This window comes from Oryx dammah, unplaced genomic scaffold, assembly GCF_014754425.2.
Source record: "Oryx dammah isolate SB20612 unplaced genomic scaffold, SCBI_Odam_1.1 HiC_scaffold_26, whole genome shotgun sequence".
In the NCBI taxonomy this organism is placed as follows: Eukaryota; Metazoa; Chordata; class Mammalia; order Artiodactyla; family Bovidae; genus Oryx; species Oryx dammah.
In genome coordinates, this window is record NW_024070210.1 from 72,039,705 (window position 1) to 72,056,939 (window position 17,235).

At 36.1% G+C, this 17,235-nt stretch overlaps 1 protein-coding gene across 1 annotated transcript in view; it reads left to right on the forward strand.

The window, feature by feature from the left end:
- The window catches only part of AQR (aquarius intron-binding spliceosomal factor), an 83,729-nt gene that overhangs the window by 32,046 nt on the left and 34,448 nt on the right, over positions 1-17,235 (forward strand). Inside the window, exons 14-20 of the mRNA XM_040226986.1 lie at positions 1,586-1,688; positions 4,184-4,304; positions 6,207-6,348; positions 9,442-9,620; positions 12,570-12,737; positions 13,845-14,014; positions 15,084-15,325. Of these exons, the coding sequence (XP_040082920.1) occupies positions 1,586-1,688; positions 4,184-4,304; positions 6,207-6,348; positions 9,442-9,620; positions 12,570-12,737; positions 13,845-14,014; positions 15,084-15,325 (1,125 nt within the window). The remainder of the gene's footprint in view (positions 1-1,585; positions 1,689-4,183; positions 4,305-6,206; positions 6,349-9,441; positions 9,621-12,569; positions 12,738-13,844; positions 14,015-15,083; positions 15,326-17,235) is intronic.

Below are 17,235 nucleotides of genomic sequence, written 5' to 3' on the forward strand. Positions count from 1 at the left end.
TCCACTAGCTTTGTTCGTAGTGATGCTTTCTAAGGCCCACTTGACTTCACATTCCAAGAAGTCTGGCTCTAGATTAGTGATCACATCATCAATGATTATCTGGGTCGTGAAGATCTTTTTTGTACAGTTCTTCTGTGTATTCTTGCCACCTCTTCTTCTTATCTTCTGCTTCTGTTAGGTCCATACCATTTCTGTCCTTTTTCGAGCCCATCTTTGCATGAAATGTTGCCTTGGTATCTCTAATTTTCTTGAAGAGATCTCTAGTCTTTCCCATTCTGTTGTTTTCCTCTATTTCTTTGCATTGATCACTGAAGAAGGCTTTCTTATCTCTTTTTGCTATTCTTTGGAAGTCTGCATTCAGATGCTTATATCTTTCCTTTTCTCCTTTGCTTTTCACCTCTCTTCTTTTCACAGCTATTTGTAAGGCCTCCCCAGACAGCCATTTTGCTTTTTTTGCATTTCTTTTCCATGGGGATGGTCTTGAAGAGGATGAGAAGAGAAGCCCCATACTGGGAGAAAATACTGGCTAAATTCATACCTGGTAATGGACTAGTATCCAGACGTCTTAGAACTCAGTAACAAGAAAACAACTTAATGGCTGTAGATTTGAGCAGATACTTCACCAAAGAAGATGTGTAGATTTCAGTGAGTCTATAGAAAGGTACTAGTATCATTTGGCAGTATTAGTTATTAGGGAAAAGCAAACTTAAAATGAGATACTGTTACAGACCTATTAGAATCGTTTATAAAAGCAACAAGGTATTGACTTTTAACAAAGATGTGGAACAATTGCAGTTCCTATATATTGCTGATGAGAATTCTAAGTGGTCGTGCCACGTTGGAAAAAATTTGATAGTTGCTTACACAGTTTAGCATGCACTTACTGTGTGATCTAGTGATCTCAGACATACCCAAGAGAAATGGAAACTTAGATTCACAGAAAAATCTGTCCAGAGATTTATATAGTAGCTTTATTCATAGTTGTCAAAACTGTTATTTTCATTGAAGTGACAGGTTTATTATTGCTCAGATTTTTTTGCTCTTATTCAAATCTGAATAACCATAGTTTGTCAGTCATTCTTTCAAGTGAAAAGCATGTGCAAAGTATGTACTTCCTGTTCTGTCACACAGAATTTCTAAAAAATCAGATACTCGTTTCATCATGGATGTTTCTTAAATTGACTTAAAAAAAAAATGACCACGGCAGCAGGAATGCCATGATCACTTCTTACAGCACTGGATGGCGCCACTTCCTTTATCCAGGCCACCAGTTTTACCCACAGTCACATTTGCACTGTCACTGTCCATGTAAAGACAGTGGGAAAAAGACTGAATAATGTCTTGGTATTGATATGAAAAAATGTCCTTGAAACCACCCTGAAAAGATCTAGGGACTATGAGAGGTTTGTACAAGACTTTGAGAAGTCTGTATTAGAGTTTTAATATTCATATCTGATTTCATATATTTGTTTCTGTGTCATAGGATTATATTTTCTAGGTAAAACTTTTCAAGCAGCCTGTAAAATTACTTTTGAAAAGTGAAGTTATAAGACAATATTCTGATCTCAATATTTTTATTCGGCAGTTCCAATACCCTCCACCAGGTGGCATCATACCTCTGCTTGTTACCAACCCTTCCTAAAGCTGAAGACACGACTTTTGATAAAGAATTTCTTCTAGAATTGTTGGTAAATATTAGTGTTCCTTGAATTATGCATGTTTTTCCTACCTTTTTGAATCACTCTTAAAGATGTAGGTTGGTGGAGATTTTTTTTTTCTGGGCTAAAAAATTGGTAGATTCTTTTACCTGGTTTGGCTCATATCAGCATTTGACTTTGTCAGATTTCTTTTTCTCTCTTAGATTACTTTTTTCAAATCTCTTACCTCTTAAAACTGCTTTCTGGTGTGGATTCATTCCATGCAGACATTTGTGAACATCTGTGTCAAGCACCGGATTAAAGACCCTGGGGATACAGAGATGACCGACAGCATTTCTGCCCTTAAGTGACCACAGTTTATATTTGCACATACACACACACATGGGTAATACACATATATATTCATATCATTTATCAGTTTATTTTTAATGTTATTACTTAAATATAGCATCGTGAGTATTAAACCATACCTTTATCACTAGAGAATTCATGAATGTTTAGAAACAGAGAAAATGATCACTTCCTCAGTCATTTTGGGAAATGAGTATTAGTTTGAGCATTAACTCAAGCTATTTGTGAAGTTTTACTTTTTTTAGTGCAGTTTTAGATTCATAGCAAACTTGAGGGAAATGGATATACCTTACTTTTTAAACTTGCATAAAGTATTTCCTAAAGAGGACGTTGATTTCACCATACCCTACCATGAGTATCTAGGTTGTTGGCAGTGCTCACTGTCACCAATACTGATGCAGTCCTAATATAGGCCTTTTTGTGCTCAGATGTGGACCTTTAGGAGAGGTGCCTAGAAATGAAACCGTTTGATTGAAGCATGTGCTTACTTAAAAGATAAGAGATGCAGCCTAGCTGTCCTTCAGAAGCTATATGTTCCCATCGACAGTGTGTCAAAGTCTGTCTCCTTAAGCTCTTTCCAGCATCGGATGTTATGAGTTTCCCAGTTTTGCCAATCTCATGGGTTTTTTTTTTTTTTTTTTAAGGTTGTTTTAATTCTTTGTTTCCTGAATACTGTAAGACTGAGTTGTCTTTTGTATGTTTCAAACATATTTTTATACCTATATAAACTTACACTGTGTGGAGGTGTGCTGTATATATCTTTTTTTTACACATAATAATAGGCAAATGGTTTTGAGATATATTTCAAGCTAATGTAAGGTTTAAAACACAGTTCCTTACTGTAAAGAGGAAGATGATATGCTTGTTTTTGGGTAGTAACAGGAAACTATTTGTAGCAGGTGTTTTAAGCCTGGTGACAGGTGTTTAATGCCATTTGGAGAGAAATTCTTGGGAAGGGTTTAAAATTAACCAAGTATGGAAAATACTTTTTATCCATATTCACTTGGATGAATTGTGTGTCTTGGATCACTTTCTTTGCCTTCCTTCTTACAAGTCAGTTTCCATTGTCCCTGACTGAAAGTGCTTTCTAAAAATTCCTTGTCCTATTTTCTGACAATGTAAAATCTTCTCTGGTAAGTCAGGTTTTGGAGATTAATAATAAATCCTGACTATAGAAAGAAATGAGGATTTTTCCAGTAACCTTTCTAATGGAAAATAGGTTTAAGTATAAAATTGGCCCTGTCTATGCTTTTTAGGGTCTTACAGCTAAAATTTCATCCTTAAAATTTAAATAGTTATGTGAAAAGAAAACAGTTTTAAAAATTTATAGTGCTATGTCATTATCTTTCATTTTCTCCCTCTCTTAAAAGATTTTCACAGGCTTTGAATTCTACTAATAGCCAACCAAATTATGACTAAAAAGTTAGAATATGTATATTCTTTACATGATAATACAGTGTCTTCTTTTCTAAAACAATACTATCTTTAATGACAAGAATGTGACACATTTTTCAAATATTATTTTAACATCTCTTAACTAGGTAACAAACTTTTTTCTATATTTGAGATAGATCTCTAAAATATTAACAATGGAAGGATACATAGAGATCATTAAGTCCAGCTCTCTTATTCTCATTTTACAAAGAAAACTGAAGCCAAGTTATTAATAAACTTACCCAGATTGTTTAACCAGTTAGTACAAGAATGACAACCATAACCTAGGACTTAGGGCCCCCATTTTGTTCTTGCATTAATGAGCGCTGTGTGCTATAGCATTATCTTTTTTAAGGTCTTGGCATGTGCCAGGCTCTTTGACACTATTTTACAGGATTCCATTTCATTTTTATAGGAAACCTAAGAGGGGAGTTAATCTGTTTTACTGAAAAGGAAATTAAAATCAGGGAGTTTGCAGTAACTTGCCCAGCATCCACATAGCCCGTAAGTAGAGGTGCTGGGAGTTAAACTCAGATCTGCCGAATTCCAAAGTTCATCACAATCAGTACCTCTTTCATATTTGATTTATGGAGAACATGGAAAAAGGAAAAAACATCTCTTGTTAAGTTTTATGAAAAATATGAAACTTCTCATTCCATACTTCACGGCGAATTTTTTAATAAGTTATTCAGATTAAAGAAAGATGTTTCTGACTTTGTTCCTAAATTTGTTTCTTTTAGGTATCTCGTCATGAGCGTCGAATTTCTCAGATTCAGCAGTTGAACCAGATGCCTTTGTATCCGACTGAGAAGATCATATGGGATGAAAATATTGTCCCAACTGAATACTATTCTGGGGAAGGTATGGTAATGAAGTACAGCATTCAGATGTATCATGAAAGTTAGTGTAGAAGTTATCATATGTACCTGAACGTACTTTTATTTGCTGTATCAGTCAGTTTAGTTCTGTCGCTCAGTTGTATCCAACTCTTCGCTACCCCATGGACTGCAGCACGCCAGGCCACCCTGTCCATTGCCATCTCTCAGAGTTTACTCAAACTCACGTCCATTGAGTTGGTGACACCATCCAACCATCTCATCCTCTGATGTCTCCTTCTCCTGTCTTCAATTTTTCCCAGCATCAGGGTCTTTTCAGATGAGTCAGTTCTTCGCATTAGATGACCAAAGTATTGGAGTTTCAGCTTCAGCATCAGTCCTTCCAATGAATATTCAGGACTGATCTCCTTTAGGATGGACTGGTTGGATCTCCTTGCAGTCCAAGGGACTCTCAAGAGTCTTCTCCAACACCACAATTCAAAAGCATCAACTCTTTGGTGCTCTCTTTCTTTATAGTCCAACTCTCACATCCGTACATACTGGCAAAACCATAGCTTTGACTAGATGGACTTTTGTTGGCAAAGTAATGTCTGTGCATTTTAATATGCTGTCTAGGTTGGTCATAATATTTCTTTCCAAAGGACAAGCGTCTTTTAATTTCGGAGCTGCAGTCACTATCTGGAGTGATTTTGGAGCTCAAAAAAATAAAGTCTGTCACTGTTTCCATTGTTTCCCCATCTATTTGCCATAAAGTGTTAGGACCAGATGCCATGATCTTCATTTTCTGAATGTTGAGTTTTAAGCCAACTCTTTGACTCTCCTCTTTCCCTTTCACCAAGAAGTTCTTTAGTTCTTTTTTGCTTTCTGCCATAAGGGTGGTGTCATCTGCATATCTGAGGTTACTGATACTTCTCCCAGCAATCTTGATTCTAGCTTGTGCTTCATCCAGCCCAGTGTTTCTCATGATGTAGTCTTCATACATTAGGGTAATTTTCTGGTACCCTCAAGTGTGACTGTAGAAGCTAGAAACTATTCAGTGTTTTGAATGCTTAGCATTAAGAATTTTTATTAAACTTAAGCATTCCCTAATGAATAGTGGGGGCGGGGGTGCACGCACATCATGCTGTATAAAATGTGCCCATAAAGCTGTGTTTTAAGGAAACTGAATAAAGCTGTAAGTGTAACTTTAGTTATGTCACTGTAAATGTATTTTGGGGTTCTTTTTAGACATTTTGATGTAGGTGCTGAGTGTTTGGTTATTTATTATCCAAGGTAAATAGTGTTACATGAGGGTAATGGAAAGAATTATATTCATTAATATTGTCAGAGAAGGGAAAGAACTCTAGGAGTAACATAAAGTCAATGCCTTATCCTTAAAGTCTATCAGAAAGGCAAAGGTTCAGAACACAGTGGTGATCACTGAAGATAGAGTTAGGTAATATAATATGCTAGTTCAGTTTCCTTGGTAAATTTGGTCATGGGCTGTGTTTATGGTAGCATTATTTACTTCGAGATTCACTTTCACTTTTCACTTGCATGCATTGGAGAAGGAAATGGCAACCCACTCCAGTGTTCCTGTCTGGAGAATCCCAGGGATGGGGGAGCCTGGTGGGCTGCCGTCTATGGGGTCGCACAGAATCAGACACGACTGAAGCAACTTAGCAGCAGCAGCAGCATAGATGTACAGACTGCATGTATTAATGAAATTCATCCTTTATTCCCAATCTTAATATATGGCATTTGCTAACTTGGTTTCAGTTTCTGTATGGAAACAAAAGTAAGACCTTTTCAAATATGCTCTATTTTAAACACTATTAAATTAGATTCGTAACAAATTTGTGGTGCCTTTTTTTTATATATGTATATATATAAAGCAGATGTCTGATTTAAAAAAAAAATTCAATATGGATGTTATTTTCCTTTTCAGGTTGTCTTGCTCTTCCCAAGTTGAATTTGCAGTTTTTGACTCTTCATGACTACCTCCTAAGGAACTTCAATCTCTTCCGCTTAGAATCAACTTATGAAATTAGGCAGGACATCGAGGATAGTGTCAGCAGAATGAAGCCATGGTTAGTAAATTGGTTCTACTTGCAACAAAGAGATGCAAACAGTGGCTGACATACTTCTGTCAGAAACCTCACACATGTATTTAGAAATAATACATCTGGTGAAGATGCACTTTAAAATAGGAAATATTTATTCTTTGAGAAAATCTTTAATGTGAATTAGATACATCCAAAATACTAAAATAGAAAATAAGTTTCTGGGTACTTGGGAGTGAGACTGAGGGAAAGGGAGGAGAGATCATTGCTCTGGGAGGTTGGGTGGGAGTGGGAGTAAGTCGGGCGATAGTGAAAGGGTAGAGGGAGGGGAGGGGCTGGCCAGCAGGCGTGTGCTGGGCAGGGCAGTTTACGTCCTGGGAGAAGCTTATGATAAAGGGGTATTCTGTTACCCCAACTGCAGTCAGCCTCTCTAAAGGACCTGGCAGGAGATGAGGGGCATAGCTGAACATTGCACAGAGCGGAATATTGGAAAATCTTCCCTGGCCCTCCCTCCGTAGGTTGCCTTGAAGAGACGGAATCATCAGCCCTCAATTTTAGGGCCTGTTGAGTAGGTTCCATTATTTGAGGAACTTTTCTGGCCCCAACTCAACTTTCCATCTGCTAGCTTACGTCTGGAACTCCTTTAGCTAAGAAAAGCCTTTCATTCTGTTACAGGCAGTTCTGCATTATAAGATTTGTGATGGTTAGTTTTGCTTTTCAGACATGACTGACTTTGGGTAAATGTGCTTCATTCACTGTTTGATTTGAAGTATAAAATTACTACCAGTGATAAGTTACATATCACAAATGACTGAAAATGAGTAAAAGAATTCTGTAAAATGAATTTTTTATCACATTAGTGTCATACCATGCAGACATATATATAATTATACTGCATTCTTTGTGAAGAGCTTAATGTGTTTTAAGTGTGAACTGATTCAGGTATCTTCCAGGCTTCTCTCCTGACTAATTACAGAGAGCTTCATGGACACTGTGATTATGATCCTTTTTTTTTTCATTTCCATATTTTATTTCATACACAGTTCTATTTTTTAATTAATTATTATGTGGAAAGTTATTCTGGGTGAGACTATAAAACACAGCATAAAGTATTTTTGACTTAATAATCAGTTGAGTCAGTGGGCAGGCCAGCACTGTGAAATTTGTATACCCTCTGGCTGATCATCTCTGCCCCCAGCTTTGCTGAAATCACTGCCCATTGTTTGGACCCTGGGGGAGTGCTTAATCAGAAAGCTGCCTTAGAATTTATGGTTACCTTGACTTATATGTTCAGATTCTAGACCAAATTTTGATCATTTTGCAAAGTAGGGACTTCATACCTAGCAGTTCATCAAGTAGAATGCACTTATACTTTACTTAAATGCCAAATAAAGCAATAAATACAGTTCTTATGGTTTATTAATAAAGTAATTTTTTTAGCTTACATTATTTTCTACGAGTAGAACATATGTCTTTTTGGAGATAACTTCTGATAATAAGTTTTTCTAAATTTTGAAAAATTTATTTTTCTGCCCATCATTGAAAACTGTTAAAAATAATGAGATCTAAAAGGGTGGGTCTTCTTTCTGTTTTCATGTCTTGAAGGAAGAAAAGTAGTAGAGGCATTTTTACTCATTACACAGTTCTAATCATACTTTCAGGCTGTGAGCAGTATGAGGATGTGCTTATGAGGGTCAGAAATCTACACTTTTTAATACCTCGTGTTGTAGGTAGATTTTATAAAGAGGGAAGGAATTGGGGAGAGTAGACTAGTGGTTGCTTGGGAGTAGGAACAGGATTGACTGAAGTGGATGAGGGGATCAGCCTGATGGAAATGTTGTATAATTGGATTGTGGTGATAGATGAACAGCTTTATAAATCTACTGAAAATCACTGAATTACACATTGACAATGAATGAATTTTATGGTCTATCAACTGTATTAAAGCTGTAAAGAATGGAGAAGGTGATAGAAAATTATTACAGAAGCTTTTATGCTCAAAGTAATGCCTTTTTAAGGGGCTTCCTTGGTGGCTCAGATGGTAAAGAATCTGCTTGAAATGCAGGAGACCCAGGTTCAGTTCCCGAGTGTGGAAGATCCCCTGGAGAAGGGAATGGCAATCCACTCCGATGTTCTCGCCTAGAGACTTCCATGGACTGGAGCCTGGAGGGCTAGTCTGTGAGACCGCCAAGTCGAACATACCTGAGCAGCTAACACACACACACACATTGCCTTTTAGAAATCGTTTCAGTACTAACCAAGTCATTAGAATAGCAAACTTTATTTTTAATTAGCTTCACTCTTTAATGTCATGTAGTTTTACAATTTTTTGTTATTTACAAAAGCCTTAGGATATTGATTTTCTTTATCTTGGTAAGCATATTATTTTAGGTAGTACTTTCCAATATTGGAGTGTTGCTGCAGTTTTTAATATTACAAATTTCCCAGATATTTAATGTAAAAGCTAAAGCACTAGTATAAGAAGAAATAATGAGTATTTGCATATTAGTGGTTCTCGTTATTAGACTAGCTTGATTACTCCCATTCATGGCAATATCTTTTCAATATCTTAAATATTGTCCCCTAAAGAAAGCATTTGCATAGATATCATTTGCTTATCTTTAGTTTTTTTTAAGTCTAATTTGTTCTAAAACATTTTTGAAACAACTTTTGGAAATACTCCCTGTTGGCTCAGATGGGAAAGAATCTGCCTGCAGTGCGGGAGACCTGGATTTAATCCCTGGATCAGAAAGATCCCTTAGAGAAGGAAATGGCTACCCATTCCAGTACTCTTGCCTGGAGAATTCCACGGACAGAGGAGCCTGGCAGGCTACAGTCCATGGGATCACAAAGAGTTGGATACAACTGAGCAACTATCTGAAGAGGGAGAAAGGGCAAAAATATAAAACTGAATGCTGGATAATTTTATTCTTTAACAAAATGGCTCAGCTCTTACATATATAAATTATATGTTTTTCTTAAGTTTAGGAATAAGATTTCCATATTATTGTTAGGGCTTAAATACTAGCTAAACATGTATTTTTAGTTGCTCGTTTAACTTGTCTAAAAGTTGGACAAAGTTATTTTTTGTTTGAGTAATCATCTACTTCTGCTTTTTAGGCAGTCAGAGTATGGCGGTGTAGTGTTTGGTGGTTGGGCACGAATGGCCCAGCCCATTGTGGCATTCACTGTGGTTGAGGTTGCCAAACCCAACATAGGGGAAAACTGGCCAACCCGAGTTCGAGCGGATGTTACCATCAATCTGAATGTCAGAGATCACATCAAAGATGAGTGGGAAGGTAATTTTGTATTTCAAGAAGTCGTTACCTTTTGTCTTTTACTTTATAGACTTTTGCTTACAGCATTAACAAAAACACATATACTAAATATTGCCCTTTTAAGTGTACTAAATTTTATCTTTAAAAAGTTTGGCTTAAAAAATGACAATTGATTTATAATTATTACTAGTAAAAACACCAAGGATCATACAGAATAATAATTAAATACCTTAATACTTTAGTAAAAAGCATTAAATAGCATGTATATCAGAGTGTTTTAAAAATTGCAGTTGGCAGAGCTGCGAAGAGAGCATTTTAAATGTTAAAATGTGTCAGAAATGGCTCATAAATGGATTTAAATTGGCAGTTTTCTATTCCCGGCTGTCTATGACAGCTCTTACTACCCTGTTATGAGAAACGGGAGCTGGTGGGCTTTATCTCCTTCTACCTTTGTGGCGTGCTGGAAGGAAAGGGATAGTCCCTTAATGGATCAGTTTTCAGAAATTACTGCTCTCGATATAGCTGTTTATAACCTCAGGGACTGTATGATACATTTGTCAAATAATTTTGAAGAATTCCAGCAACAAAGCTGGCCAGATGTTTAACAAATGGCCACTGAAGTGGGTAAAGTTTGTGACAAATTGTTTTTATGACTCCTGTATCCCTCAAAACTATTCCAATCTGGCACATTACACGTCTAAAATAATGTATACTTTTGTTATTGCTGAATTGTGAGAGAGGCATTCAGTTGCTGAGTAAGGTCTTACATTTACTGCTCCTTAGAGCTTGAGGAGGTATTAAGGTAAATACTGTTTTACATAGTGGGTAATGGACTGAAGTAACTTACTGGCCACTCCTAGAAGTACTAGTGATGCCTGGAAATAAAACTTGGGGGGAAGCAAGACCCTTTGTAGAGATATATAGACAAGCTCTCATGATGTTAAAGGGGAAAAGAGGTTCTTTACCCCAAACCCCTTGGGAACTCCTTACTTCCATTACTTTGGAGACTGCTAATCCGAAGCCCATCAAGTCATCTTATTTTTTTATTTTAACAGACCTCTGGCAGATGAGAAATAGAAGGGTAAATTTTGATGGGCAAGATAGGAAACAATAGGGTATGGTGGGATGAGAGATTTATTTGGGGCAGCAGTCCCCAATCTTTTTGGCATCAGAGACAGGTTTCGTGGAAGACAGTTTTCCATGAATGGGAGTAGGGAGATGGTTTGGGGATGATTCAAATGCATAACATTTATTGTGTACTTTATTTCTATTATTATTACACTCTGATATATAGTGAAATAATTATACAACTCACCATAATGCAGAATCAGATCATCAGGCATTAGATTCTCATAAGGAGCATGCACCGTAGTGAGGTTCACACTCCTATGAGAGTCTAATGCTGATCTGGCAGGAGGCGGAGCTCAGGTGGTACCTGTCTGTGGCCTGGGAGTTGGGACCCCAGTCAGGGGCATGGTGGGTAGAAGAGTATTTTATGGGAACCCAGAGCCAAAATGCAGGCCCTTTATGGGTTCCAGATAGAGCAACCAAATAAACAATGAGACAGAAGTTCTGTAAACAGTAATGAGCATTGTCCTGGAAACAACAAAAGTTTTGTGGAAATGAAGCTAAATACTATAAAAGATTGTTGTCTCTTCAAGAAAGTATGAAGCTCACATCATTATCTTCTCCATTACCCCATTTAAAATTACAGAAACAGAATTAATGAGACTGAAATATCTAGAAGACAGAGCCAGGATGGAGTAAATGCAAACGGTTGAAACAGTTGAGATTATTGTAATACAAGTATTTTTAATGTGGACTGAGACATTCCACAGTGTCCCTCTGTGATGCCAAAAAGTGACATTGATAGGGACAAAATTACTTCTCAGGCCCAGTTCCTTGTCTCTAAGACTTTGAGGTTTCAGTGAGTTGTGTGCATCAGAAGTTATCGGCAGTACCACTCACATAGTAGATCATTTCCCCTTCATTTTCATTGTTCTCCTGCTTCATTGCCTAGAATTTGTGGGGAAATAAGCAGTCAATTCATTATTATGAGTCAGTTATTATTTCTAGCACACTTGAACCATATTCCATATTGAAACCACCAGAATGGTGCTAATACTATTAGCCACACTCACATTTGCTGATTTGAATGAGTTGTTTATCTTGTTACCAAGGTTATGAGCAAGCAAAATGTTCAAATTTGCATTCATGCTATACAATAACTAACAAAAAATGAATGAGAAAAAAATGATACGTAACATAACATGCTGTGTAGTCTAAATAAAAATCCCTCATCTTCCAGTATGTCTGCTTTTAATAGAGCTGGGAATCTTATTTAATCCATTATTTGAGCTAATGAATGGGAAACTACAGACTTTGGCACAAGTCTCCTGTTTCTTGACATTTGCTTATGAAAATTTTAGTATTTGCCAACTGAAGCAACATATATTTGGCTGTCTCCTCAAGATGCTGTCTGTAAACAATGTTTTCGTGCCTTGATGAATTATTCTAGAGTTGACCTGTTCTGGTGAAATGCAATTAGACTATTGTTGAAATGACACTGATGGATAGTTTAAACTGATGTTAGAAACCTGCTAAATATGATATAGATGCCAGCCATATTTTTGGTTACTTGTTAAGAATATTAGAAATAAGAAAGATGACAAGCATCTAATTTTGGAGTTGTAACATGATCTAGAGGACTTATTCAGTAATGTATTTATGGCTTAAATTTTCTCATTTTAACATAAAGAGAAATTTTTATTTAATTATTGCTTCAAACATTGAGTAGTAAAGGTATAGGAAATCTATAATTGTATTACAAAGTAAATATAATCATTGATCATCTCTGATATTTTAAATGTTTTTTATATCTTTTCCAAAGATAAAAGGAAGAGAATTTACCAATGGAAGACAGAAAGGAGCAGCATTCTAATAAGTGAAAATGTGTTTATGTTTTACTAGGGCTTCGGAAGCATGATGTATGCTTTTTAATTACTGTGCGTCCCACAAAACCTTATGGTACCAAGTTTGACCGAAGAAGACCTTTTATTGAGCAGGTTGGCCTAGTTTATGTCAGAGGCTGTGAAATCCAGGGCATGCTAGATGATAAAGGGCGTGTCATTGAAGACGGTATGATAATCTTTATTTTTGAAAAACTATGTGTACATAATGATAAATTTCTTTGCCTTTTTGCAGCCTAGGTAATTTTTTAGTTGTTTTATATACTAAATCAGCACAAAGGATTACATATGTAGAAGTGTGGGGTACCTACCACCCGGTTTTAGAGATAAATAATATGGTTTCTAGACTACTGTATTAGATTTTGGACAGACTCTTGAAATTGCCTGTATTTAAAACTCTTCCTTTTACGATACTTTATTGCTTTTAAAAACCTCTGAATACCTCCTATAGTTGTTCCCTGGTATATTTTCCTAATTTTTCCTTTTTAAGTTTCACTGATCTGATCCATGATAGCAGTGGCTCATAAATGGAAACCACACTCTCCTGTGACTTAAAATGCATGGTGGTATCTATGATGTCATATGACTGGGGCAGGGAAGGGATGGTCAGCTGTTAATGTTTGATGGGCAGGGCCAGGGATGTTAAGTGCCTCAGCAGAACTGTCTTCTAGAAGGAATTATCTTGCCCAGGATGCCAGCATAACCCTATTTAGAAGCATCTCCTCGCAGCTCCCTTGGTGGCTCAGTCGGTAAAGAATCCACCCGCAGTGGAGGAAACCCAGGTTCAATCACTGGCTCAGGAAGGTCCCCTGGAGAAGGAAATGGCAGCCCACTCCAGTATTCTTGCCTGCAAGAGGAGCCTCGCGGGCTGCAGGCCATGGGGTTGCAATGTTGGACACAACTGAGCAACTAACATACGCATTTTAAACACACACAGAAGGAGCTATGAGTAACTGACATAAATCAAGTTCTTTGACTTGTAAGGCGCCTGTTCTAGTTGAGGGCATACACACAAATAATTGCAGTTCATGGCATTGTACCATAAACATCACACAATTGTTCTGGGAAGAAATAGTAACAATTTAGAGAAAGGAGAAAATCTTTTCAGCTTGGAATTTGAAATGGATGAGTGGAAGTCATTCTAGTTAGAGGAATGGCTTGCAGTTAAGTCTGAATAGTTTACTCATCATTTCTAGAAAAGGAATACTGCTAACTTACTTTGATATTTGAAACATATATATTTCATTTAACAAACTTTAAAAAAAAAAATGTCTAGGACCTGAACCCAGACCCAGTCTTAGAGGAGAATCAAGGACTTTTAGAGTGTTTTTGGATCCAAATCAGTATCAACAAGATATGACCAATACTATACAAAATGGAGCAGAAGATGTATATGAAACTTTCAATGTAATAATGAGAAGAAAACCAAAGGAAAATAACTTTAAGGTAATTTGTGGGCTATATAATTAAAAGTACTGTGTCTTCATTTGAATAACTTTTAAGACATAACTACATAGGTACTAGGTTTAAAAAGATTTAAAATAGTGATCACTGCTTTTGTTTTGATTTTAAACAAATTTCTTAAATTCTTAACTTATAGATTAAATATAAAATAAATTTATTTGCTAAATCTTATTTTGTCTTTTGATGAGACTAAGAGAATTTTAGGTTTAGAGATTAGTACAAGAAAATAAGATAATAGAAGTGAGATTAACTTATACTATCTTGTTATTTCATTATCTTGTTGGATGTATAACTATAATATAAAAATGTCTGGTTTTGTTATTCTTTGAAATTAATTGCCTAACTTTCTGATTTTCGTATGTTGCATAGATCACTTTGTTGAAATAATTATTGGAAAGTCTAAGAATCTGCCTTGGCTTCTAGTAATTACTTTTGACAATGTATATATTAACTATTATAGGGACCTCTTATTGTAGTCCTAATTCTTTCATTCTGAAATTTAGACATTTCATTTTTATCCTTGTTCATTTATTTTTATTTCTTACCTCTAGCAGTGCTAATTTTAGCATTTCTAAATTGTGGTGTGTTTCACAATCAAGGCATACATTAATGTGCTTCTGCTTGTATATGGTCTCAGTAATGAGGAACTATAGGCTATAAGGTAGAGGAAACGCCAGTAATTTCTAAGAGGAAACATTTTTTTCAAGGGTTTGTTCTATAATATTTTCTTGCTATTGTGTAGACCTGATCAGATTGTCATCCTACCCAACAGAAGTCAAGTGGTAAACTCATCTATGACATTCTGTCTAAATGATCTCCTAATGGATAAACTGTTCTTGCTAAGTTTGGTCTTTTGTTTAACTCAGTGTATGGTATCAGCTGGAAATATAGCTGTTGATTCAGTCTAGCCAAGCACCTGTCAGCAGAAAATAGCTTCTTGCCTTGAAACACTTGGGAATTCTGGATTAGTACAGCCAGCTCTACATTCCACTGAAGTGCAAATGTTTGAGATGTTGTCCTGACAAATCGGTTTTTGTCGTCTTACTGACAGGCCGTGCTGGAGACTATACGGAACCTGATGAATACTGATTGTGTGGTACCTGACTGGCTGCATGACATCATTTTAGGTTATGGGGATCCAAGTAGTGCACATTATTCCAAAATGCCCAATCAGATTGCCACCCTTGATTTCAATGATACATTTCTCTCCATTGAACATTTAAAAACCAGCTTTCCTGGTCATCATGTTAAAGTAACTGTGGATGACCCAGCTCTACAGATACCCCCTTTCAGGTAAAGTCAAAACGATATACTCCTTTCCAAGCTTTCTGTAGTCATTCTGAGTGAGGCCATCAGGACTGTAGCTAAAGTAAATTTTAAGTATCATCTCTAGATTTTGTTTGGGTAGTTTTCACCTTCCCCATATAATCACTGGGATAAATTTATTTTAGTAGACTCTATTTCTAATTCTTTGTGTAGTAGCTATTTTAAGACCACAGTAAAAGTAGCCTTTGTCTTACAAGGGATCAGTTTGAAGAGTATTATATTGATATATTTGCAGCCTTTGACTGAAGAAGTAAGTCCTAATTAATATAAAGAGCCACGTGATTTTGAACTCTTGCTTTTTAGGAAAAAATTCTTCTTTTGACCCTATTTGCTTTCACAATTTTAAATATTAATGATATTGTTATACTCAAAATTAAAGGAACTTTGGATTAATTTAAATTAAAAAAAGAACAGAGTACCTGAAGTACCGAATGCTTCGTGAATTCCATCATATGCATTAGTGGCAAAGCACTAGGTATACCTGGGATGTTAGCAAAGGATTTAATTACTTTCTTAGTTGCAAATTAGAACATAGAGCTTTTAATTAACCATTAAATATAAATATAATAATTATACATATTAAAAACATGTACCCTTTTTAATTCTCAAACCTAGGCTTCCTCCATACTTCTCTAATCTTGTTAATGGCAAAATCAACTTGAAATCTCAACTTTATTTTTTAACCTTTCTATTCCCATAACTCCTGCTGTGTCTTACAGATTCTGCCTTAAGGATACATTTTTTTTTTTTTCAAATGTCAGTCCTGATGGCTCCCTCTCTAAACTCTCAGCACTTTCAGTCTTTGAAATGGTAGTGTCTTTCTCCCCCTTGTCTTCTTTCTTAAATCCATTATATGATGTCTACTGCTAGAGTCATTCCATTGTCTGACTGAAAACTGACCTCTTAGCTTCTTTGGTTCTTAGCAATTTTTTAATATGTTTTTTTCAGAATGTGAACAAAGAGTGGAAAAAGTACAAATAGAGAATTAACTTTTTAGTTTAATCTTAAGAATTTTCATTGACTCTCCACTGGGTGCCTGTGGGGAGTTGCTTCCTAGGGTATCCCTGGCCCCAGGCTAAGAACTTCTGCCTTAAAGGCTCGGTATTCCAGAGGTGTCTCATAACCCGGTGCCAGTCTTTCTCTCTAGCCTTGTTTTCTCTACTGTATCCTAAACTTCTGTAGAACTGGCTGTTTGTTTCTTCCTGGAATGTCTTTTGAAATTCATTTTAGATACTCTCTTTCCCATAAAGCCTTTTCTGATTAAATGAAGGACAATGTGTAAAGCACTTTACAGTGAATATGCTGTAAGTAAATAAAATTTCTTTTGTAAACATTATGCTAAGTGAAAGAAGCTAGGCAGAAGAGAACAAATACTATATGATTGATTCCGCGTATGCAAAATGACCGGAATAGTTTGATACAAAGACAGAAAGTGGACTGATTGCCAGAGGCTAGGTTTGAGTTGGAATACGGAGTGACTGCTTAATTGACATGGAGTTTCCTTTAGAGTGATGAAAATATTCTGGCTTTAGAGAGTAGTGATGACTGTACAACCTTGTGAATATCCTAAAACCGATTGCATTGAACCTTTTAAAATGGTGACTTTTATATGAATATTATCCCAGTTAAAAAAAAGTTATTTCCCATAGGAAAAAAAATTAGATAAATGTTTCTTCTTTGATTCTCCCTTAATCAGATGGCTGTTTTCTTAATCTAAACACCCTTAACCACATTTCAGTGCTTTTAAATCTACTTTTTTGAAATTTATATGCAGAGAGTAAGTTCCTTTAAACCATAAATGATTCTTGCTCATGATTGTCCTCTGTACAACATCATGCATGAGACAGGTACTTGGCAAATTGTTGTTAATTGTGAAA